Here is a 26,513-nt window from a genome sequence, read left to right on the forward strand (position 1 = left end):
AGAAGGAAACGTATAGCGATCGTCAGGAAACGGCGAAATATCTTAATAATAAAACTAAGGTTCTTCCATTGTTCAAACTACCAGCTTTATTTTGGTATTTTTTTTCTAGTTTGACTGGGACTAAGTAGTAACTTTGTTTTTGAGGTTTCTGTAGGCAACATTTCTTTGCTATTCCAATGATTGGAAGTATGATCGGCAGCCTGATTGCTAGTTTAGTTCTTTAAAATTCTAGATACTTCTTCGCTTCTTTGATATTGGTTATGGTATTTGAGAATATTTTAGATTCACCATTCTACCACAGAACAGCGAGAAACCGTGAATATTGGCATACTTAAATGGTTGACATCCAATCCACTCGCACAAAACTTTTTTGCTCAACGTTTCTGATACAAACCACTAAGTTGTAGAATGCTCTACCAGCACCCGTGTTTCCTGCCCCTTACCTATAACTTAAATACCTACCTTCCTTCAAGGCATATTGAATAGACATCTACGCAAGTGAGCTCTAACTTAGACCTCATGCTAGCTCTTTATTAAACAAAATGCAAGCCTATCTTGTATTTTAAAAAAACCGGCCAAGTGCGAGTCAGACTCGCGCATTGAGGGTTCCGTACTCGGGTCTTTTTTCCATATTGCACGATAAATCAAAAACTATTATAGATAAAAATAAATAAAAATCTGTTTTAGAATGTACAAGTAAACCTCAAATTCGCGGTTTTCAGATTTATTCCTGTATCTGTGCTATAAGACCTACCTACCTGCCTTTCATGATTCTAGGACAACGGTACCCTATAGATTTCTTGACAGACAGACAGACAACAAAGTGATCATATAAAGGTTCCGTTTTTCCTTTTGAGGTACGGAACCCTAAAAATCATTTAGAGAATTTGATGATTGCAGGCAACAATAGAAGAACCGGTAGTGATCTGGTTGTCAGGACTCCACATCCCGGAGTCGTACCTGATCGCACACATTCAGATGGCTTGTCGAATGTACACGTGGCCGTTAGATCGCTCCACGCAGTTCACGCGAGTCACCAAGTTCACATCTCCTGATGATATCGAAGAGCGGCCTGTTACTGTGAGTCTATTAAAATCATCCTAATAAGTAATATAATAAACGCGAAATTTTGTATGTATGTATGGATGAATGTTTGTTACTCCTTCACGCAATTTGGAATGGCGATAGATTATACCCTGGATTAACACATTTTCTATCCCACATTTTACACAGCTACTTTTTATCGCGGAAAATCAATAAGTTCCCACGGGATTTTTAAAAACCTCCACGGGAACGAAGTCGAATGATCCAGACATGGTCGCTAACTATGGGCCTCATAAGAAAGTTGAGTCAATCAGCGAGCGATGCAGAGCTTTTGATGATTCTTGGAGTTTTTCTATGTGGTCAAACCAGAAATGAGGAGGATCCGTAGGAGAACCAGAGTAAGCGACATGGCTAAACGGGTTCTGTCTACATTATTTATCAACCGATTGAACGTTGGGGTCAAAATGTGCTAGAATAACGATCTCGCAGCGGAAAGCGCGCAGCTTTGATGGGCACAGCGATAGCTTAAGATGGCTATCGGGGTATGAGGCGGGGGACGCCCCGCACGTCACCCACGCTCTCCCGCACCGGGTTAGCACGGGGAGTGTGCGGGGCGCCCCACCCTGGTTGCCATCTCAACCTGACGGGCACTATAGCTAGGCAGGTCAAACGAGTTTCTTCTCCTTCCACAATTTAATTTTAAAATTCGATTTTTATATAATTTGTGAAAAAACGCTGGATATTTCGAAATCTTATTTGAAATTCCGTAGACCTTTGCGATTAAATAATTTAAATTTCAGGGCTGTTATGTCCGTGGACTTTATTTAGAAGGAGCACGCTGGGACTTAGAAGACGGCTGCCTGAGAAGATCACACCCCAAAGTTTTAATCACCGAGTTACCTATTATGTACATCATACCCATTGAAGCCCATAAGCTGAAATTACAGGTGACGTTTATCTGAATGAGATCTACATATATAGATCGCACAAAACTAGTGTTTTCTTTTATATTTGCCAAGTACCCTGAGTGTAAGTTGACAAAAGAAAGGGACAGTCAAGTCATGTTAATGCTCTCTTTCTAAACACGATATACTTAATGATAGATAGATTTAGAATTACCTCAACAGTCATATTTCGCGCAATAACTTGTAGTTGTTGGATTGCCTGTCATTGTGGCTAATTCTCTTGAACTCAATCTCTTAAATTAAACCAAAAATTACGAGTGTAAATATATTGCTATTCCTTTCATGATACTCCCTCTGGAAAAGGATAGCACTAGATCTGTCAGTTCAGAAATTGTGTGCAAGACAATTAATTAGCCACATTGACTAATTAAATGTACCTAGAGTTAGAATTTTCAGTTTGTTTGTACTGAAATCCTGCACTAAATTAGTCACAATTTACCTACCAGTTAATTTCCAGCGAAAGTATTGTGACAAACTACTTTTAGATTTCTCAACTTAGATCTGAAAGAAAGATTTTGATTTCGTCTGTGTTGGTGTTAACTGGCGGGCGTGCTCTGCATTTTTGGAGTGTTTTTTTTTTTTGTTAAATTGACTGGAAAGCGCTCTAAGGGGGTGCCGTGCGTATGTCGGCGAGCGCCGGCACAGACGGGGTTCATACTTGTATAGTTTAACTAACTTGTTACAAATAACTACATTGGCTACTCTTTGTAAAGCCAGACGAGAGAGAAAGAAAGTTTTTTTTTTTTCAGAATACTCTGCGTACTCCGGTATACACGACATCGATGCGTCGTAATGCTATGGGCGTTGGTCTTGTATTTGAATCAGATCTATGGACAGCAGAGCATATCAGTCATTGGGTCCTACAAGGAGTCTGCCTTGTGATGAATACTGACTAAAGGTCTAAAGTAGCCAAGAGAATAGAAGACTGATTTATCAATTAAGTTTTGAGAAGTACAGTGTGATTACACTGAGATTGGTTTGATATTAAGTTATAAAATGTGTAAGAGAATTTAAGTACAATTCATTTCGTTTATTTTCCTCCCAAGATGTCATTAGATCTAAGTTACTTTAAACAATAAAGACTGAATAATTTAAACTGTCGTTGGCTTTCATTAAAATCAAACCCTTTAGATGTCAGTTAAAATATTTATTTTCACTTATCTTTACAATGCGGTTTTGCTTGTGGTAAACAGAGGTTGTAAAATGATGTGCTCAGGAAGTCTTGTAGTGGTTGCCATTTCACCCAGCCTTTGCGATGCAGAAATTCTTTTGATTCTTCCTTACCCACATAATGTGGATCCTGTAACAAAAGAAGACTTGAATTTATATATTTTATTGAGTGGTAAAGTTAAATCTATACTAATATTATAGAGAGAGTTTGTAAGTTTGTTTGTAGGAAGTAATCTTTGAACTATAGAACTGATTTTGAAAATTCTTTCACCAGAAGAAAGCTACAATATTCCTGAGTGTAAATTGGTGTGTGAGTGAGTGCTATATTTTATTCCCAAAAAAAATTACAGATCCATATAATAAGCTATTGTAAATAGTAGAAGTAATTAGCTGATCACACGAAGCTGGGGTGGGTCGCTAGTAGTAAATAATATAAATAAGTAAGCTAAGTTACTCAGTGGGTGATGGAGCTATGCTCAATTTTTCAATAAGTGACCAAATAAATGTCCATCTATTCACCCTGGACTAAAAAATAATATACAAAGCAGTTGAGGGTGGGTAGCTGTGACACATATTTCAGAGTATACATCTTAGGATGGTCGTTTTAGGGTAGATAAATGGAACAAGGCAGATGAGCAATGAAAATGTGACATGACACTTTTTTTTTAGTTTTCGTAATATTAGTATGGATTTCTGTCAACCCTGGGAAAGAGGAACAAAAAACTATGAATATTCTTACCACAATCAACAGCTTGGAGTTCACACCATCTTTATGCACACCCATCACACCTTTAGATGAGCAGTCAACGTCACCTCCCATCATGATAGGGCTGCCAAACTTCTCAAAATGATTGCATAAACTTTCCAGTATAGTTTCCAGAGCATCTCCTTTGTTAACGTGGATTATTTTACTCGGCACATCATATAGTTTGTCTATGACGAGGCATACCTGAAAATTAGTTTTACTGTGACATCATGCATTAAAAGCGAAGCTTCGTAACAGACGATTGAGATGGAGGCCTAACTTACAGAGAAACTTAACTTAAGTAGACGGGATGACACACATGATGTGTAAACTTCAGTAGTTTTTCGCTGTTCAAAAGAAGACTTGCTATACATTTCCTATTTTGATACTTAAACAAACAAATGCAGTGATAAATTGCGTTTGCTAGCCATTGGCTGATATTATTACATTGTATTCTACGAAGCTGTCAAAATTATATGACATGACATGAACACAAAAATGTTTGTTCAGTGTAGCCCTCAAAAGTTTTTGATCAGTGACCTCCATCTAGTGGTACAAGATACAGGTCATTGGTAGAACAGATAGTAAGATCTCTACAAGTAAGTAATATCTTTGGATGAATCACATCACACCTGTAGGCTGAGGAAACCAGTTTTATTGTGCATATGAGTAAGCAAGACAGTAGTTTTGCTTCTGTTGTATGACATTACTGATTTTTCTTTGTAGTAAATTGCGTCTGCAGTTTTTTCATTAATTCAACTAGGTAGATAGTTAATTAGGTGTCTACATAGGTATTAGGTACCTCAAAACTACCAATCCATTGTCTAGAACCCAAAAATGATTCTGGTTTATCCTCAAGCTCTACTAATATCTTCTGAATTTCTCTAATACTTGGCACATTGTGAGCACTATTATAGTTATGTTTCATCCAGGAGCAAATCGTTTGTAAGGTTCTGTAACCGCAACCCCATCCCTGGAAACATTACAGAATAGCAAAATTAAAAAATAACCTACAAAATGATACTTGGAAAAGGTTTTAACTTTAAAGGATAAGAGTTGGTAACTATCATTAAAACAAAATCGTCATACCCTGTCATCAAATCCATCGCACAAATAATGATAATATTCATACGTTCCGCTAACAAAATAAGAATTTGTTGGAAACGTTTTATTTATTTCTGTGTGGACGTCTGTCACAAGATGCAATGACATTTTGATTTTTGAATTTGACAATTGACATTTTTTTTTCTCTCTCTCGTCTGGCTTTACAAAGATTAGCCAATGTCAAGTTTGTAGTTAATTGTAACAAGTTAGTTAAACTATACAAGTATGGACCCCGTCTGTGCCGGCGCTCGCCGACATACGCACGGCACCCCCTTAGAGCGCTTTCCAGTCAGTTTTAACAAAAAAAAAAAACACTCCAAAAAGGCAGAGCACACCCACCAGCTAACACCGACACAGACGAAGTCCGACAATTGACATTATTTTGACAGATAAGATAAGAGCCATTCTACACTGTCAACCAGTCGCCCGGCCGAGTATCAACAGTGCAGTCAATAAGACCATCATTAACTTATGTAACTACCTTTACGAACCTATTCATCCAATACGTCCAAGTACAATAATAAGTCCAAGGATATACATAAATAAGATGAATACCAACTACACGTCTACCTATAATGATAATAAATAACCGCTATAGCCTATCTATTGCGGTATGCTTGGCATGCAATAAAAGTGTAACGCCATCTTCATTTCACGAACAAAATTCATAGAAAACCGCCATATATTATATCTATTGTGCAATAGTCGTAACATTACGTTTCCTAGGCAATACCTATAATGTATATACGTTAGATGGCGTAACTATACTTAAATAAATAGTTAACTACAACAACAACAGATGGCACTAATAATAAAAATACCTACATGTTTTTCCTGTTAAACAAGTGATTTTCCATTTTCCATAGTAACTAGGTCTGTACATCTATTTTTAGAGTTCCGTATTTATTATTACAGTGGAAAATGGCGAAATTCTTAAGATTCAGGAAATATGGGTAAAGTTAATGTTCCTACCCAGGAGTCCTATCAACAAATACCTAGTAGTTACCTCTACGAAGTAAGCAAGTCCGCACTATAAGTCCGTTCATCAAGACAAGTCCTTGAACTTAAATCCATTATATTATTATCTTAAGAAGTTCTAAGTAAGAATTTATTTTATTACATACTTCTTAGTATGACCATTACTACCCGTAGCTATGTCTACCCATTAAAATACCTTTACATCGTGTTATCGTGATTTCATGGCCTTTAAGGTAATAGGTTGTTATGTTATTACTATTACCTACTAGTAATAGTAATACCAACATATCTAATAAATAATGACATTATTTTTAGTAATAGCCGTATTTACCACTAAAAAACTTAGTTGATCTGACCCGCCTTCGCTCGCGTCGGGCGTCGCGTCGCGTGGCTCGGTGGAATTGTAGAAAATCCAATACCCAAACTTACGTACAAAATCTGACCTAACGATCTGAGTTACCTACTCGTTTATTATGTTAGTTAGTCAGCTTCATCTAAGCCCTCTATCAACTGGTAGCTGTACCTAAATTATTAAGATACAACAACTCAGACTTTCAGCATCCTGCGCAGAGATGGACTTAGTATTTGGGATTGTCTTGACTCTTGACCGCCTTAAAATTATCTGACCGGTCTAGGCCCGAGTTTAATCAGCCTGGGAAATCCACCCCTGGTCCTGCAGGATCCCGTAAATTGGCACTCCCCGATTGATTTACCAGACTTTAGAGAAAATTAAGAAGAACTCTCAGGCATGCGGGTTTCCTCACGATGTGTTCTATCACCGACAAAGCAAGTGATATTTAATCGCCGAAACGCACATAACTCCAAAGAGCTAGAGGTGCATGCCCGGGATCGAACCCCTGACCTCCCAATAAGAGGCAGGCGTCCTAACCACCAAACCACTAGGCTATTATGGCTGCCTACTTAGGTAGGTAGGCTTTAAGTCCAGTTTAAGAAATTAGCTCTAATATCGACCATAGATTTGTATATCGACTAATTTGTAAGACTTAGTCGATACTAGAGCTAATTTCTTAAAATGGACCCTTTCAAGTAGAGATTTTTATAATAAAAACCTGTGAGGATGATACTGCCATTGTCGCAATTCAAATGCCATAAGCCTACGCTGTCGTATTAGTAAAAAATTGTAAAAATTGCGAAAAACCAAATTAAATTTGAATATCGCGGGCAGATCCGTTTCATGCCCCTTACCTAAACCACCCTAAACTTGATAAGTAGGTAGGTATCTCCTTACCAAAATAAAGAGTAAAGTAGCCACGATAGGTATTTACTATTTTAGTAGGATCAGTAGACGTATAGGAAAGATTTGCTTTTTTCTTTATTTTCCACAAAAACTCTACAATCTCTACCTATGTACAATGTACATTGTAAATAAAATAATAATGTTTGTTAAGTCTAAGCAAATACCTGCAAATTATTTTATTGAAGCTTGTGTTATTTTCCTTTGCAAAAGTTGTCTTGATAATAATTAAATAATTGTATTTTATTATTATCCATACCTACTTAACTTGCATTATGTATACATTATGCTTTATATATGTGCATACATAAGTATAGGTATATATTATGCACATATTCTATCACAATTTTATTAGATTTTTCCTTGCTACCTATCTTTAGGCCGCAATTACACTTGTAAGTTTTACTCACGTAAGCTACTTACATGTAACCAAGTGTAACCGCAGCCTTATAAGGTAAATGTAAGACCCTAGGATGCAATCTACCGATGTACCGAATTTCCTCAAAATGATATTATGATAAGTAGGGTTATGATAAGGTAACAGACATTCCTACAGACAGATAGACAGATACTTTCGCATTTATAATATTAGTATCCAATATTAGAACGGATTCATTGCCCTCGAGTAAAGATTCGAGGATTTAGTTAAGTATGAATTTGCTTTATTCTCATTGCAGATTCAATTCTTAAAACTATGACGGCTTTACAATGTTTGCACTTTGCGAGGTTTTTAAAGAAAAACACAATTTGTACAATCAACAGTAATTACTTGCCAAATATTAGCTTATACTGGGAAACCCATATAAAGAGACACACCAAAATGGCCGTCGTACTTATCAGTCAGATTTCGAAATAGTTCCACTGTCTGTGATTTTTGTTCATCATGAAAACTATGATTGTGGTATGTAAAAAGTAAAAACTATTTTTGAGACTATTTCTATCGTAGAAGGTTTACATACCTTATTTCAATGAGGTTCTATGATACCTTATTTAAATGGCTTATTCCGTTTATTAACGCCCGACTCAAAAAGAGGGGTGTTATAAGTTTGACGTGTGTATCTGTGTATCTGTCTGTGGCATCGTAGCTCCTAAACTAATGAATCGATTTTAATTTAGTTTTTTTGTTTGAAAGGTGGCTTGATCGAGAGTGTTCTTAGCTATAATCCAAGAAAATCGGTTCAGCCGTTTGAAAGTTATCAGCTCTTTTCTAGTTACTGTAACCTTCACTTGTCAAGGGTGTTATAAATTTTTAATTTAAACTTTTCCACCCTAAATCAGCCACCCTAGTGTATGGGTATATTCGGGATAGTGTCACTCACCCCGGATGGCGAATATGTAGGTACCTACATTGTTTTTTTTAGTTTTTTAGATGGACATGCGTTTCCAATTACTTAGTATACCCATTCACCCTAGGATGGCTGTTTTGGATGGATGACTAGATTAAGTTTTAGTCTGAGGTGGATAGACGAACAGGTGTTTTCAAGTATGTCTATACCCATTCATCCTAGAATGGCTGTTTAGGGCGGATAAATAAAATAAGCCGGCTAAATATTGTTGTGAGTGGGGTTTGCTGTTTTTTCAAATAAGTTCATACGACTATTCAAATTATCAAAAATATGTAAAACACATCACCACACACACCACAAACATCACCACACCACATCACACATCACCACATCCACATCACTAGATACCTAGGTGCTTACCTAACATAAATAAATATCAGTTATCGGTCAGGATTTTATACGCGCTTGAATTTAAAGCAGGGTGAAGGTTGACACTATCAGTGATTGTGACCTTCCCTTACTCGCAACAGACAGAAACGTTTAAGTGCGGAAACCAGCCCAGGAGGAAGTGACCTTCCGTTTACATCAATTAATCAGCCAGTTTGCGTCCACTGCTGGACATAGGCCTTTCCGATAGCGCACCAGCACACCCGGTCCTCCGCCTAACTCATCCATCCCGCTACCTAATTTAACTTTACATGCATTTTTTTTCAGGTCGTTCTCTTCGGTGTGATTGCAATGGTTGCATCGCAAAGAGGTGGTACGTATATCTACTAACATTTTAAATACCTACCTACCTAGTACTGGCTTCAGACTGGCGAGAAAGACGAGTAGGTATATGAGGCGAGTCTGAAGCCGGCTTTATAGTTAAAGAGATTTGCCATAAAATCTTTCGTCAGTGCCTAGATAGAGTCTAGACTAACTTCAAAAATATAAATTAAAGTAGTTTTATTTAAGCACAGTTTATGTCGGTATATGACCTAAGCTAGTACTCAGACTGGACTCTCTTAGTCCAGGATCTTTACGTTGATTTATAGATAATATTTGATTACGAGTAAGTTCCGCTTGCCATGGTAAACATTAAAAAAAATCGTTACCATAGAACTAATAATACTAATAGATACTTAATATTTACATATTGAATAGGTAGGTTTAAGTATTTTAACTAAATATAAGAAACTCGACTATCTGTCTGTGCGTATGTCCTATCTAAAAACAAGTAGTTAGGTGCATAAAATACCTTAATTACTTAATAAGAAATTTTACGTAATATGTTACAATTTCAATTGACTCACAGGAATCAGGATCTGAAACTTCATTATGTTTTCGGGGTAGGTGCACTTACCCCGTTGGCGCGCTTGCCCCAGCTAACATTAATAAATAGAGCAACATTCTTGTGTATTGTCCTGCTTGGCTACAAAAAATTTGTCTAGCTTTTCATTAATGTATTCAATGTGCAATCATCTAATGTAATTATTTTGCCGTCCGCTAATGCAATATTTAAATTTCGCTTTCAGTGCAAGTAGTGGACCAAAATCCTGAAATGGGTAAGTAGTTATAGTATACATACAAACTTCAGCCGATATTATCGAACTATAACTGAATTCACATTCGGTAAAACCTACTGAATATATCTCGTTCCATCTCTACTTTTTACATACAAGATGACATCCTCAATGTGCAATCATTATTTACTAATGCAAATGTTTTGTCATATTCGCAAAATAAGTAATCCTTAAATTTCGCTTTCAGTGCAAGTAGTGGACCAAAATCCTGAAATGGGTAAGTGACAGCTACACAGTACACTCAATAAAAATAAAATCTGTAAGAACTTATAAATAGAAAAAGATTCTTATAGATGGAATAAGAAAAGATTTTGGACCTTATTTTATTATGGCAATCGCAGTACCTAAGAAAAATTTCTAAGCATATAATAAATATAATAACGATGTTTTTCTCGCATAAACCAAATTTTGGCCGAATCATAAAGTTAAGCTTTATCTGAACTTCGGTATCGAATGTGAAACGAATTTAGGTATATTATGTTCAACGTGTAATAATTCAAAATGTAAATGTCTTGTCACATCCTCTAATGAAATCATTAATTTACGTTTTCAGTGAAAGTAATCGACAAAAATCCTGAACTCGGTAAGTAGTGTAAAAACTAAAAATGAAATCAGTAAGAATAATAATATGTTAAGGTGCAAATAAACTACAGTAGATAAGAAGTAGAAGTAGAAATAGAAATGAAAATTGAAATTGATATTGAATGTACCACCACTGCCTGGTTCGAAATGCCCTTCCTACTAGAATAGTAATTGATGGTCGCTAAGTATTTGGCCATGACTATCAACCAATCTGGTACTTTGACGTCAGACTAGTGTCTAAGTCTTTTATATTATAAAAGTCTGATAGTCCACTTATTTGCAATTTATTTTGTGCCATAAAACCCGTAGACAGCGTGATAAAACCTTTTAAAATAGAAAAATGTTCACAGAAGCTCGTGCGGGTGGCTTCACTAGCATAATCCTGGATCGAGTCTCTTCACTGAGATCTCAGGTCCATGATAGAACCAGCCGAGTCCTAACATTGCTAGGAGGTATAATGGATAGACATTTATTTATACGAAATCTAGCCAAGACTAATATTTATAATAAAAAGGTAAAGTTTGTTTGTAGGAAGTAATATCTGGAACTACTGAACCAATTTTGAAAACTCTTTCACCAGTAGAAAGTTACAATATTCCTTAGTAGCATAGGCTATATTTTGTTTTCAAAAAATTAGCTGCCCGTGCGAAGCCGGTGCGGGTCACTATTCTATGTTAAAATGCTAATAGGTAGATAATATTTGTAGACACTAATTTTGGAATATAAGGCACCTAAATACCTGGTACCTTAAATGTCACAAAAATGTCAATTAATCACAAATCAATATAAAGAATGCAAAACTAATCTGATTAGTACATTAAAATTTTAAAACCATCCTCGAATTTACCACTTGCACACGGGTGTGTTAAGTGTTTTTTATAATTATTTTAAAACTTAATTTAGTTGTTAAACCTAATTATTTTTTTCTAGTGAAAATAATCATAATTAACCAATTAAATTAAATTGCCACTGACAAAGTTGATTACAGAATCTTTAGAGAAAATAATGAAATATAGTTTTACTGATATTTAATATGGCAAAAAGAGCATTTAATCAATTAATGGGATAACTTTTATTTCAGTAAACGTAGTTGATCACAATAGCCCATCGCTTACTCCAGGTATTTCTATTATTTACCTTATTTAATATTATTGGTACAGTTCTTAGATTTATATTGCCACAATTTAACATAAAATAATTTGAAATTTTTGAATTTCAGTTCATGTAGTCGACAATAGTCACGGTGGCGGTAAGTAATAAATAAAGTGTAATAAATTAAAAAAAATAGGTAACAGCTATTGATTCGTTTTCTTTGCTTTCAGTAAACGTAGTTGACAACAACCCATATCCCACTCCTGGTAGGTTTGAAATTATAACAATCATAATTATTTTGAATCCCTATAAAAACATCAACTAACTGATATTTTTGCATTGCAGTTCACGTAGTTGACAATAGTCACGGTGGTAAGAAATAAATAAAATAATTAAATTGTTACCAAATTAGTTAATAGTTAAATGAATTTATTTACTTTGATTTCAGTAAACGTAGTCGACAACAACCCATATCCTACTCCTGGTAGGTTAAAAATTATAAAAATCATAATTTTAAATCCCTAAAAATGTTACATAAGCAAATTGTTTTTTTTTTTCAGTTCACGTAGTGAACAATAATAATCACGGCGGACGTAAACAATTAATAAAATGTAATAATGAAATTGTAACAATTGATAAACAGCTAAATTTATTTATTTATTTTCTTTAATTTCAGTAAACGTAGTCGACAACAACCCATATCCTACTCCTGGTAGGTTAAAAATTATAAAAATCATAATTTTAAATCCCTAAAAATTTTACATTAACAATTTTTTTTTTTTTTTTTTGTATTGCAGTTCACGTAGTTGACAATAGTCACGGTGGTAAGCAATTAATAAAATGTAATAATGAAATTGTAACCATTAATAAACAGTTGATTTTTTTTATTTTTTTTCTTTGATTTCAGTAAACGTAGTTGACAACAACCCATATCCCACTCCTGGTAGGTTTAAAATTATAAAAATCCTAATTTTAAATCCCTAAAAATTTTACATAAACAAATAGTTTTTTTTTTATATTTCAGTTCACGTAGTGGACAATAATAATCACGGCGGTAAGTAGTAAATAAAATAATTAAATTATGACCAAATTAATTAACAGTTAAATCAATGTTTTTGTTTTATTTCATTTCAGTAAATGTAGTCGACAACAACCCATATCCCACTCCTGGTAGGTTTAAAAATGATAACAATTATAATTTTTAATCCATATTATCATTATTATCTGATTTTCTGATATTAACTGATCTGATAATTATTAAAATCAATGTTATTAAATTTCAGTTCACGTAGTGGACAACAGCCACCATGGCGGTAAGTAATAACGTAATAGTTCTAAATTGTTCACTTTTTATTTTATTTTTATTCCTAATCAGTAACTGACAGATTTTTATTTCATTTCAGTACATGTAGCGGACCCATTCCCCACCCCAGGTACCTATGTTTATTAATGAAGTAAAAATAATTTGGTATTTTCATTCCTCGATTTTTAACCCCCGACCCAAAAAGAGGGGTGTTATAAGTTTGACGTGTGTATCTGTGTATCTGTGTATCTGTGTATCTGTCTGTGGCATCGTAGCGCCTAAACGAATGAACCGATTTTAATTTACTTTTTTTTGTTTGAAAGGTGGCTTGATCGAGAGTGTTCTTAGCTATAATCCAAAAAAATTGGTTCAGCCGTTTAAAAGTTATCAGCTATTTTCTAGTTTTCTTGTAGAAAAGAAGGTTAGATAACCCTTAGGTTCATAATATTCAAGTGTCAATTGACAAATGTCAAGCTGTCAAGATGGACGTTGCCTAGATATACATAATTATTTATTTGAAAATGATTTGTCGGGGGTGTTGAAAATTTTTAATTTACACTTGTAACTGTACATTTTATTGTATGACATAATTATCTACACAACTCTCTGGTAAATTTGAAATTAAATTCATTGTGCAATTTTATGTTTCGATTTAACTAATTTTTTTTTCAGTTCACGTAGTTGACAACAGCCACAACGGAGGTATGTTTCCCCTAATAACATTTATAATTAGAAAGTATGTATATTCAATGTATTGGTTAATTTGGAACAATTAAATCCAATTAATTGGTTAACTTCAATTTCAGTGAACGTTGTTGATAACAATCCGTATCAACAAGATGGTATGTTTGCTTTTCTTTACACATAAGTTACGTAATAAATAAATAAAACATTGGTATGTATCACCATTTTCGTTTGTTTTACATACATTTTAAATATTTACATACTATGGTTCATGATGTCACGCATCTCAAAGGTTTACATTGTGCTTTTGCTTATTATGCTTATTATATTCTGTATTGTATTGTGCATAAGCAAGAATATTTCTGCGTAGATATAAAAATGTATATGTACCTAGTTCAACTAATCTTTTGGAACAAAAATTACAATCAACCGGCAGACAGACAGATAGGTAGTCGAGTAGTAGATTTTAGAGATGTTTCGAAAATATTCGGGTTAAATGAATAATTTCAAAAAATCAATAAGTACCTATTTTTTTACAGGTCTTCTTACGAACGTGGACCCTGGATTCGGACAAGGGGGTTTTGGCCAGGGTAAGACCAGTGTTTTATTTTTTCGGAATCCTATGCATTTTTACGATTTCCAAACACTACTCTGATACAAGGCTGGCCATCCAAACAGGTTCATTTTTAGAGTTCCGTACTTGAAGGGTACCAACGGAACCCTATTAGTTCTTAAGCCTCCGCTGTCCATCCGTCCCCGTCTGTCTGTTTATCAGCGGGTTGTACGTATCTCGTGAATCGTAAATTAGAGAGTTAAAATTTTAACATAATGAGTATTTCTATTGGCGCCATAATAACAAGTAATGAAAATTCCAAAATGACCGCCATGTTAATTAAAAAAAAGAGCATAAACGATTGTACGGAACACTCCGTGTGGGAGTCCCACTCGCATTTTTATCTATCAGGTAAAAAATATAAGAGGAAAGAAAAAATCCGCTTTTTTGGTACTATGTACTAGTCTACTTGTTTATAAAATGAAGAATATTTGGAGACATTGTAGAGTTTAATAAATAAAAAAAATTAGAGTAAAAGTTACTTATCAAAATCATAATATTTTCTTCCTAATTCTCACACATTATTATTTACTATACATTATATGACCGACTTTTTTTATTTCTACTCATTGCATTAAACTCCATATAGTGAATACTTAGTCATTATTTTATTTATTAACAGGTGTTGACCCTGGATTCAACAGACCACCTGCAGGCAGGCCCAATAGACGTAAGTAAATAATAAATATGGCTTATTCCGTTTATTCACCCTAAAACAGTCACCCTAGGGTGTATACTTAGACACGTGTGTGCTATCCACCCCAGGTGGTTAATTTGTGCTTATTCGTTTTTAGTCCAGGGTGGAAAGACGCATATAAGATTCCGGGTGTACACCCTAGGGTGAATAAATTAATTAGGGTGAATAAACGGAATAAGCCATAAATATAATATATTTAATATATATTTTTTCGTAACAACAGGCATCAAAACTATTATTTGTTTTCTACTCGTAGCAAACCTACTAGCTGATGCTTGCGACTTTGTTAGCATGGATTTAGGATTTTCAAAATCCCATGAGAACTCTTTACTTTACTTTGATTTTCCGGAATAAAAAGTAGCCTATCTGTTAATCCAGGATATAATCAATCTCCCGTTCCAAACAGCCAAATCCATCCTGATCTTTTTGCGTGAAAGAATTACAAACACAAACACAAACTTTCGCCTTTTAAATATTAGTGTGATGCTATTTTATACTGCACAGCATTTTTAAATTTTTGTTAATTAATTAATTAATTAATTACGAAAAATAACCAATTGTTTGTTTCTTTACAGCTGGTGGTAATCAGGGTAAGCAAATTCTCCAATGATTCTCAATCAATCTTTACTATGATTTATGGGCAGCTTATTTAAGAGAAGTATCCTTTATTAACCGCTTTCTTTCTAAGTGCTTTCTGCACCCTATACAAACGAAGTTTGATTCTCATTTAAGTAATAAAACATTTGTATGGAAATTCTACATAATAATAGTTTTTTTTCTTTTTACAGTCGTCATAGTCAACCCAGACCCAGGCTTCAACCAACCGGGAGTTAATCAGGGTAAGTACAAAATACCTACTAGTCACTCTCTCCCGTATAGGGTTTCCAGATGAAATACAAAAACATTTGGCGCGGCGCAAGACCGTGGTATGTGGAAGTCCAGCAGTGGACGTCTGATGATGTTGGTGATGATGATTTTGCAGGTGGGCAGAGCCGTCAAATTCGACGCGCTCTTCGAGGCACTGACGACACGAAAAACCGAATCGGACCTCTAAAGTCGGTCGCCCGTCCAATTACTGACTTGGGTCAATGTTGCTTTATATTTAAAAACTAGCTGATGCCCGCAGCTTCGCCCGCGTGGATTGGTCAGATCCCCTGCAGCATCAGGATTGAGGAGTTGGACTCCAAATTTTTTATGAAACAATGTCGCAAAGTTCCTCTATCGATTAAAAAAGAAATGACGCAAATCGGTTCAGAAATCTCGGAGATTTCGGTGTACATAGGTAGAAAAACACAACTCCCTTTTTGAAAGTCGGTTAAAAAAGTAGCCTATGTTACTCCCTGGTCAATTCTCTACTTGTCTGTGAAAATCCCGTCAAAATTGGTTCAGCCGTTCCCAAGATTAGCCTTTTCAAACAGACAGACAGACAGACAGACAAAAATTTTAAAAACGTGTGATTCGGTTATAGTATCGTTCAAATAACCATATGACCTTAATATGCGGTAGTTATTTCGAAATTACAGACAGACACTCCAATTTTATTTATTAGTATAGATCACAATCGATCGATATACATTGCCACAACTATAGGCCACACATCCCTCTTTTCAGCGATTTCATAGTAGCATTACAATCTATACTCGAGTTTTTTATCACGCATGAAGCATGACGCGATTATGATCTCATATAATATGCGCGAGCCACGAAAAACTCCAATCTCTATAATTTAAGAAAAAACTGTGGGAAATCTTTAGATTTCCCACAGTTATGTTTGTCCCCGGGATGTAAACTATCTCTGTTCTGAATTTCGTCAAAATTGGTCAAACAGATGGGATGAAGTGCTAGCAGACAAACAGACACACATTTATGCTATTAGCATGGACTAGCTTACGCCCGCGACTTCGTCTGCGTGGACTACTCAAATTTAAAACCCCTATTTTACCCCTTGGGTACTCAGATATACTATAATAGATCAGTCACTCAGTCACCTTTTCGCTTAATATATTTAGAATAGTATGGAGATGTACTAAAATTAAGATTAACAAATTAAGATTTATATTATTAAACATTTAATGTTTTACAGGTCCTGATCCCGGTGTCTATTACAGACGTAAGTAGAGTTAAGTATTTTTGCTTTTATGTTTGTTTACGTCATACAATAAGCCTATGATTCTGTTGAGTAGGTACCTAACTACTAAGGTAGGTACTTGATTATTATTATCGCTCGACAAGCGCTCCAAGGAGACTCCTTTTAAAAGGGCTCTCTTCGACACTCGTTTCATACAATCGTAGTTCCAATTTCATTTGAATATTAAGCAACCAAAGTCCATGAAATTTTGCAGACATATTCTAGAAACTAATATCTGTGTCTGTGGTGTTTTAAAATTACAGGGGCTCAAAGATTTGTATGAAAATTTTTAAGACCGCCTAACTTTGAAACCGAATATTTTAACAGAAATCTGGAAAACCACAGACACAGATATTAATTAGTTTTTAATATCTGTCTGCAAAATTTCATGGACTTTGGTTGCTTAATATTCAAATGAAATTGGAACTACGATTGTATGAAACGAGTAACAGAGAGAGCCCTCTTAAGAATGTTGAGATAGAACGTTACGAATTCTTGTATCACAAGTTGTCCTATCTGAAATAATTAGCTATTTTTAACCGACTTCAAAAAAAGGAGGAGGTTCTCAATTCGTCGGAATCTTTTTTTTTAATTTGAATGTTTGAATTGTACTTTTTTTTCAGGTCAGCAATCACCCTGGTTACGGTCAGGCAAATGAACAAGAAAATACTTTAGATAGGTATAGGTACCTACCACGTTTATGCATTTCTAATATTAATTTTCCAAATGTAAACAAATAAAATATATGATTATTATAATTATTTCTTATTTATCCCCCCAAGAGATACAATATTATTATAAGTACAGAGAAATCCTTTGATAACTTTGTTTCCCGGACTTTGGTTTCATAGACAGAGATACAAAGTCGAATATGGTTTATTTAATAGAATACATTAGGTATCCAAAATTACGTAGGTAGATACATAACTAAAATTAGACCCAGCGGCGGCAGGTTGAACTGTTTGCATGTAGGTTTTCTTTATCACTTAGAATGAACATTACGAAGATTTTCATAAATCCTACTGGAAGCAAGGGTGAATCGGCTTGTCATTACAACATTGTACTTACTTTCCACTGATTCTCAGAAACTACTGTAAGGATTTTCATTCTGTTTTGCCCAATAGAAAGAGGAATTATCTAAGAAGGTTATAGGCTACAATTTATGAACAAGTTGTGAAAATTAGCTACCGGTATGACTAATAATAATTGTAAATAACTTGCGTGGCGTGTGCAAGGCATATACCTACTTAGATACATCTGCCTTAGCTTATCTTACTTCGAAAACAATGTATCTGCCAACTTATAGTGGAAATCAAGTTCTTCTCCCGTGAAAAACAAGGGTTGATACTTAGTAGATTATGAAAAACTAAATTGAACTGATAGATTAAATTTATTCTCAATTCGTTCGTATGAAGCGATATTCTCTAATGTCTGGCCTTGGTCTACTACCGTTTGTTTAACAAATATTAGAATAAACAATATAATAGTGACCTCCAATTGAAGTTACTTAACAGAATAACTGTTGAGATAATGATCCTCAGTTTACAAAACCAATATCGCAGTTAGGTACGATACTAATTTTATTATATATATTACCAAAAGCTAGTATTTATTAAGAAAAATGGGCCCATGTGAACCGATTATTATTGGCAATTTAGACTAAGTAGGTAATAGGACTTTATCAAACAACCGACAGGCTTCGACAGGCTATAAATATTATGGCAATTAAGTTGATTTCAAACTACGGAATATAACATAGTATATAAATATCGCTCACCCTACTTCTAAATGTCACTATTCACACTGTTAGATGTATTATATATTAAATCTAAGTGTGAACAGTGACATTTAAAAGTAGGGTGAGCGATATTTATATATTATATAATATAATATTATATTTCCGTAGTTTGAAGGCAACTTTAAACATTTTACGTACCTAGATTCTATAATAGTATCACGTATCAATGAAAAACAAAAGCCGAATAAGTATATGACAGAAAATGTTATTTGAATGTCATATATATTCCGATATCTAATTACTCATAATTAGAATCAATTAGGTATACGTAATTATATAAGTGTTTGCCACATTTTGATCTCAATCATTTTGGTTTAAATTAATATTCGTTGACTTGAAATATGTCGATTTTTTAAGAAAATCCTAAAAGTTAGGTATTGCATTATACCTACTCCAAGAAGTATCAGATAATAATATTTGCATAATTTCCAAGAATTATTGAACAAAACAATCCTATGCATATTTGATTCTTCAGAATATATATTATTTTAGGTTAATCAACTATTAATTTTCAAGATTAAGCAGAATTTCTACAGGAAAAAATGACTGTTTGCGAAGACACTCACCAAATATTGACCCATAGTATCTCTAGGTTATCTCTCACTTTATAAGAGAGACGCTAAAGTATTCGATGTTAATTCACGGACGATTTTTGACATCTTTGTTTGTGCCTCCTATTACCATTAGCACCTACCTACTTCAACATGAAATTGGCGGTACGTGATACTACATTATTGTTATTGATTTTATCATATTTTAATATTTAAGTATTGTTGCTTATGTCCCGGGAACTTTAACGGCCAATAACGCGATGTTCAACGGCGTTTCCCGTTAAACGTAGGTATATGTAGCCACAATCAACGTACAACGGCATTAACAATACCGTTTGGCGTTAGACGATTTTAACCCCAATTCAATTGGCATTTAGACGTTAACCACTGTGTAGCCACTCAGTAACGCGTTGATTATCGCGATAATTATGGCGTTGTTGGGCATTGACGTTAACCTTGATGTAGCCGTGATATTACAAAAGTAGGTATATTCGGTACTGTATAAAATATGCATTTTAGTTTATAGTACCTTAACATAAATTACAACCAAATAGCGATTTGTTATTTATCTAATAAAATTTGTCAGATAAATTACAATTTATTAATTTATGCCATATTGCCGCGACTTCATCCGCGTAAATATAGGCTTTTTCAAGATCCCTCGGGAACTCTTTGATTTTCCTGGATAAGTAAAAAGCGTGCCTATATTATGTTAATTGAGGTTATAATCTATCTTCGTTCCCAGCCAAATCAGTTTTGCCATTGTGGCGTGAAGATTAAAGAAGTAACAAACTTTGAAACATTCAAACTTTCACCTACTTATAGAATATTAGTGTGATATTAGGATTTAAATGAGATTTTACTGAATTTATTAACTTAAATTAGTGGCTCATTTTTTATATTAGCTAAGTTCATAATTATATAATGTGATAGAGCAATAATAATATAAATGCTATGGAATATTGCTACGCTAGGCACGTACACGCCCTTGTCTTTACTTTGATTTATTTATCTGTGAAAGTATGGGACAATCTGAAACTAAAATGCAATCTTGTAGATCTTACTATCTCAAGAGAGTCTTTCTATTTTCTGATAAGAGCAATGTAGGTACGTACAGGTCATAATTCTCATTCGCAATATTTACATTTACGTCTGCTGTTATTATGTTGTTTGGTAGCTAAATATCAATTCCCTATCAACAGTTCCTTAATCTCTAAGGCTTATTAAGGTGCCCACGCACTTGAACTGAACTGCAACTGAACTGCGCGTCGCGGCAGCGCCCCGCACGATATTCTCTCCAGCCGCGACGCGCGGCAGTGACGTACGCGCGTCGCGGCTGGAGAGAATATCGTGCGGGACGCTGCCGCGACGCGCACTTCAGCCGCAGTTCAGTTCGAGTGCGTGGGCACCTTTAGGAGTACAAAACCATAATATAACAGCATCAGTGTTAGGAGTTCAATAATAAAATCTCTGATCGATAACCATCACCAGATACTAAATATCTTATGGTCTTAGGAGAGCAGTAGCCCTGAATCAGGATTAAGAAGTTGGATCGAGAAAAGAATGTGAGACCATCTTGCGAACTTCCAATAGGGGAAGTTGGTTGGAACTTGGAATGGGGAAGCGAGATGGACCCATATTTTTTTTACTTGATCCGGAAATATCAGAGAAATCGGTGTAGGACCAACCGAATTGGGAACTTCCTTGAATTTTTTCTGGATATCGGTTAAAAATAAAACTAAGTAGGTACTTAATTAGGAAATTATGAAATCTTAATGACAATGTATATGTTATAGCCAGAATATTGTTATCTCGCGGACCTCTAACTTATAACCCTCGATCTTACAAGTGTTTCATGACATTGAATTTTATGTCATCAGTTACACAATCAAAAATTACAATATTTTATAAAAAAAACCATACTAATATTAGAAATGCGAAAGTGTGTCTGTCTGTCTGTCTGTCTGCTTCCTTTTCACGGCCCAACAGTGTAACCGATTCTGACGAAATTTAGCACATGTGTCATTTGAACGCAATAACGTATATAATATTCAAGTATAACGCTGAGATCTCCATCTTGCGTTGTTAACCCCCGACCCAAAAAGAGGGGTGTTATAAGTTTGACGTGTGTATCTGTGTATCTGTCTGTGGCATCGTAGCTCCTAAACGAATGAACTGATTTTAATTTAGTTTTTTTTTTTTTTTGTTTGAATGGTGGCTTGATCGAGAGTTTTCTTAGCTATGATCTAAGAAAATCGGTTCAGCCGTTTGAAAGTTATCAGCTCTTTTCTAGTTACTGTGACCTACACTTGTCGGGGGTTGTTATAAATTTATAATTTACCCTTGTTTTTAGTTTTAACTCATTTTAGACTATATGTTCAGCCTGCTTATATTATCAGTAATAAAACATACAATAGGTATCACCAAAAAAGTAAACAATACATTTATGAAAGAAATTTTCTTTTTCCAGATTGTCCTTTTTGCTCTGGTGGCCATGGTTGCTTCTAACGGAGGTGTGTTCTTATTATCAATTTATTTTAGTACTAGAGTAGCTTATGCCCACGACTTTGTTTACGTGGACTACTCAAATTTCAAACCCCTATTTTAACCATTTAGGGGATTAAATTTTCAAAATTCTTTTCTTAGCGGATGTCTACAATGTCATAATAATAGATAGCTATCTGCTGCATGCCTCTTTTATTTTTTTTACCTTTAATTATTAAGTTATACAATCTCCATAAATATAAATTAATTTGGTATTTTTTTCATTTCTAGTGAACGTTGTCGACAACTCGCAGGGTGGTATGTTATTTTAATCAATTAATGGATTAACACGCATGCTTTTACTATGTAAATACATAGTTGCTACTAAGAAAACAAAATGATTATGATAGAAACTAATAATATTTTATCTTTTTACGTTTAATTGTACTTATTTTAATTACTTTTATTGCAATGAAACTTTTTATCCTGTTAGGTTTTTATTTAATTGTACCTACCTAAGAATGTTTTTTTTTACAGTTAACGTAGTTGACAACAGTGGAGGAAGTAAGTGTGATAAAATTATTTAAGATATTTAAATTAAAATATTTAAAGGACAACACTAGTAACGGGCTGGCATTTTTTTTAAACACGATCGTAGCTATCAACCCCCATCCTAAGCCCTGCACCCAATATCTTTAAAATACAATTGTATTGAGCGTTGCCTATCTGGACTTTTATAATAGATATCTTTGTGAAAGGAATAAACATAATAGTTCCTTAATTTAAGGGATAAATCGTAGTCTCTCATTGCGACTATCAACGTAGCTTACGCTGTATCTTGAGGTTTAGCACATAGAAATTCTCTAAAAGATTTTCAACAATCACTGAAAGTAATTGATAGAGTTTTTTTTATATTTCATTTAGTATCGTGCTATTTTTGCAAATTAAATAGAAAAAATATTATTAAGGCTATTTAAATATTTTCAAGTCTAGATATACTACCTATTTACTATACAAATTATTTATTTATTGCATTATTTTTTTCAGATCCCTTTCCCAACAACCCAGACGGCTGTAAGTTACTTAAGATTTATCTTGTAAACTGAATTTTACGATTATAATACTACCTATTTACCGACTATTAATGAATAAATTATTAAAAAAATATAAATAACACTAATAGAATGAATGTAAGCTGAATTTTTCTACAGTAGGTAATAAAGATAGCTTAATTTGAAGATTTATGAACATAATTTAATATTTTAAATATTTTTTTCAGTCGTTATCGATGAAGCTTTCTACCGACCAGGTGTCCGTAAGTATATTTTTGAATTTAAGTTAGAGTAAAGACTTAATTCATCATCATCATCGTCTCAGCCCATCGCCAGCCCACTGATCTCGTGAACAGAAGGAGAAGGGTTGCCAAAGTGGCATGTCTGTTTGTCACAGTCATTTTAATAATTAACTATAAGAGATGTAATACTGAAATTAGGTACAGTTATGGAAACCTATTACACAAAGGAATATGTAACCTTCTTTTTAAACCCCTGAGAAATTCAGTTCGAGATTCCACTTTATTACATTACAAATCAAAATTATTATTTTATAACGAAATAATGTCAATTTTAAATATTTATTTATTTACTTAAAAGCATAGTTGTAGGAATTAATTGCTTAAAACTTAAAAGTAATTTTAAAAGTAGTTCGTCCAATTTCGGCGCTTGCTAGAAACCTTCGGCTTCGGTCAAACCAAATTCAGGCCAATTTGGTCGATATTGGTGGTTTTTTGGTAGACAGTGGCCGAAATCGAAGGTTCAATCGAACACAGTTGATCTATTAGACTTAGTTTTAGATCATTAACCGAATATTTTATGTTTTACAGCGAACGGTGACTCGCCTATAAGTGAGTATTCTTTATACACAATATTATATTATCTTGTATACACAAGTAACACAAATTTTTAAATACTTATTTCTAACAACACATTTTGCACAGTCAACCCAAAATTGTGGGCCTACCGCCGTAATTTAACGCTACAGTGTGATGATCACAATCATCTCTCTGATTGGTTGAGACTTTCCCACTATTAGCTAAAATACACTGTTGCAATAAGAATAACTTAAAATCAGCCAATCACAACAGTATCTAATTGCGATTGCAGCAATAATCACAACTTTCATGCTGCAAGTCGGTTGCAGTACCGATCGCAGTTGTTATCTACCTACTGTGTTTTCTTTGTTTCCTTTTTAAGGTTCCACACGTTTGAATAAAAACAGAACTCTTATAGAATCATCCGTTTCTTTATTTTTATTTTCATTAATTTTTCACAGACGTTGACCCCGCCTACGTCGACGAATACCCACCAAAGAAATGTAAGTTGTTAACCTAATTTAACTTTTATTTGTAACCGATTTCAAAAAATGGAGTTATTTCTATTAAACGTAAAATATCCCAAGTTAAAGTCATCACTTGTTTATTTTATTTTTCTTATAAATCATGAGTACGTATGTTTTATTTTTATTTTAAGGGTAATTTTAACAACAAATAGCTAATGTTTAATTAAAATCGTGATTTTTAAAATTTTATTTATTAATTTTATTTCATATTTAATATTTAATATTTTGTAAGATTATCATGATCACACAATTAGGTACCTACCTACCCTACTTTTCACCAATTATATCCTATTCACTAAAGCATATACCTTCTTTGTTTTCTTTTTCAGATAACAACCCTGTGCTCCGTGACGACAAACCTTGATTTAAGATTTAAAATACCAATTATACATAATGATTATTATTGTATATAATGTAATATAGATTATACATATGAAACATAATATTTATGTCAACTCATTAAATATCTGTATTAAATAAAAAGTTTTTTTATATTTCCAATAACACAACGAACACAATAACTAAATTACCTTGTATAAAACCTAAATAAGGATAATCAGCAAATCTTGTTGGCCCAACCCGATCTTGAACCCTGGGCCACACAACCCCAAGCCGATTTAGTAAGCTACAAATCCAATGAGACAGTAAGATCGTGAAAAGATAGGTACCTAACAAACAGACAGGGCTAAACTGACAGACAAAAAAACACTTGCCTATTTTAGAAATTACTAGATGATGCGCAATTTCCTCTGCGTGCCTATTTAAGTTTTTATATCCCGTAGGAACTCTTTGTTTTTCCTGGATGACAAGCTATATCTGTGAAAAACGGATGGGGTCTGTTATATTATCCCCGTGGACTTAGGTTTCTAAAAACTCGTGGGAACTCTGGTCTTCTGGGACAAAAAGTCGCGTAAATCTGTTTCTGAGATGTAGGTAGATAGCTCTAAGCTATCTCTGTACCTTTCAGCCAAATCGGTTAAACGAATGAACCGTGAAAAGCTAGCAGACAAACAGACGGATACACACTTTCGAATTTTAAAGGATAAGATTAATATGGATAAACAGTGGAATAATTCATAGTCAAGATAAGGGGCTTCTTTCGAGGAATATTCAATCGACATGACTGGGTCATTCATAATATTCACCTTCAATGCACAAAGGTTGAATATGACACATGATAAAGAAGCTCATATCTGGACTATGAATTCCAGTGATATTGTTTTGGATATACCTATATGAGCGACCTCTGCACGCACTTTATCAAAAATTAGATTTGTGCACAAACTGATAGATTATACATCTTGACAACATGTCATAAAATGGGAAATTTCAATATATCTTACATCTTTTTGAAAAGATAGCGATGAAATGACGCAAAAAACCAGCTGCATATCTATGAGCAATAGAGATGTTACTTAGATATAATTTAATATACAAATTATATTAGTTTCTTTTATATACCAAAACATATATATAAAGAATAAAGATACTAGGATACTAGCTAATGCCCGCATACATTTAGGTTTTTGAGATCCCATGGGAACTCTGATTTGCCGGGATAAAAATTCAAAATGCAAAAATTCACGCGGATCCGTTGCTCCGTTGCGCCGTGATTGAAAGACTAACCAAGAAACAAATACACTTTCGGAAGCGTGAATGGCCATTTGGCCTAAGCATAATAGAGATAGAAATAAGGGTCTAAGCCTATTCACCATAGAGGTGGATTAATTAGATAATATTATGTATAAGCAATTATTATTTTTTGATGCGAATCGTATTATTTATAGGTACCTTCCTACCTATCTAGTAAGCTTCTGTAAAGTACCTAACTAAGAACTAGTTACTAGTTAAGTAAACAGTTACTAAAAAAAAGTGGATAGATATAAGTGTAGTAAATTACTTCAATTACCTATTCATAGATTGAACGTGAGAATTTTATCTACGAGTATAATCCTTATTTTGACCCTTATTTCATTGTTTCAATCTCCTACGCTACGTACAAACAGCAACAGCTGTTTATACTAGAACGGTGTATAAATAAAAAAATGCTTTAAAAATGAATTTATGCATTT

At 34.1% G+C, this 26,513-nt stretch overlaps 3 protein-coding genes across 4 annotated transcripts in view; 2 read left to right on the forward strand and 1 right to left on the reverse strand.

The window, feature by feature from the left end:
• The window catches only part of LOC123875519 (dynein axonemal heavy chain 10), a 77,722-nt gene extending 74,635 nt beyond the window's left edge, over positions 1-3,087 (forward strand). Inside the window, exons 89-91 of the mRNA XM_045921391.1 lie at positions 901-1,080; positions 1,845-1,991; positions 2,759-3,087. Of these exons, the coding sequence (XP_045777347.1) occupies positions 901-1,080; positions 1,845-1,991; positions 2,759-2,905 (474 nt within the window). The 3' untranslated portion in view covers positions 2,906-3,087. The remainder of the gene's footprint in view (positions 1-900; positions 1,081-1,844; positions 1,992-2,758) is intronic.
• A 54-nt stretch (positions 3,088-3,141) lies between these two features.
• Positions 3,142-5,161, reverse strand: LOC123875513 (ufm1-specific protease 2). The gene is made up of 4 exons (XM_045921379.1): positions 5,014-5,161; positions 4,727-4,897; positions 3,919-4,128; positions 3,142-3,309 (listed from the first exon to the last, which is right to left on the reverse strand). Exons 1-4 carry the CDS (start codon positions 5,134-5,136, stop codon positions 3,163-3,165), a joined length of 651 nt encoding a protein of 216 aa, XP_045777335.1. The 5' UTR covers positions 5,137-5,161; the 3' UTR covers positions 3,142-3,162.
• A 2,829-nt stretch (positions 5,162-7,990) lies between these two features.
• On the forward strand, positions 7,991-17,966 carry LOC123875509 (spore coat assembly protein ExsA-like). Of its 2 annotated transcripts, none has more exons than XM_045921374.1 (27): positions 7,991-8,162; positions 9,262-9,307; positions 10,065-10,094; positions 10,300-10,329; positions 10,666-10,695; positions 11,045-11,146; positions 11,776-11,814; positions 11,914-11,943; positions 12,017-12,052; positions 12,132-12,158; positions 12,235-12,270; positions 12,347-12,379; positions 12,463-12,498; positions 12,584-12,610; positions 12,694-12,729; positions 12,811-12,840; positions 12,921-12,956; positions 13,070-13,099; positions 13,190-13,219; positions 13,762-13,791; positions 13,896-13,931; positions 14,313-14,363; positions 15,009-15,056; positions 15,659-15,673; positions 15,872-15,922; positions 17,167-17,203; positions 17,835-17,966. In XM_045921374.1, the coding sequence occupies exons 1-26, from the start codon at positions 8,145-8,147 to the stop codon at positions 17,199-17,201; spliced, it is 948 nt and encodes a 315-aa protein (XP_045777330.1). In that variant the 5' UTR covers positions 7,991-8,144; the 3' UTR covers positions 17,202-17,203; positions 17,835-17,966. The 2 variants fall into 2 exon arrangements, with proteins under 2 accessions (XP_045777330.1, XP_045777329.1); XM_045921373.1 differs by having other exon boundaries at positions 17,167-17,193; positions 17,835-17,957.
• The last annotated feature ends 8,547 nt before the right edge of the window (positions 17,967-26,513 follow it).

The sequence above is a fragment of the Maniola jurtina genome, chromosome 20, assembly GCF_905333055.1.
Source record: "Maniola jurtina chromosome 20, ilManJurt1.1, whole genome shotgun sequence".
Lineage (NCBI taxonomy): Eukaryota > Metazoa > Arthropoda > Insecta > Lepidoptera > Nymphalidae > Maniola > Maniola jurtina.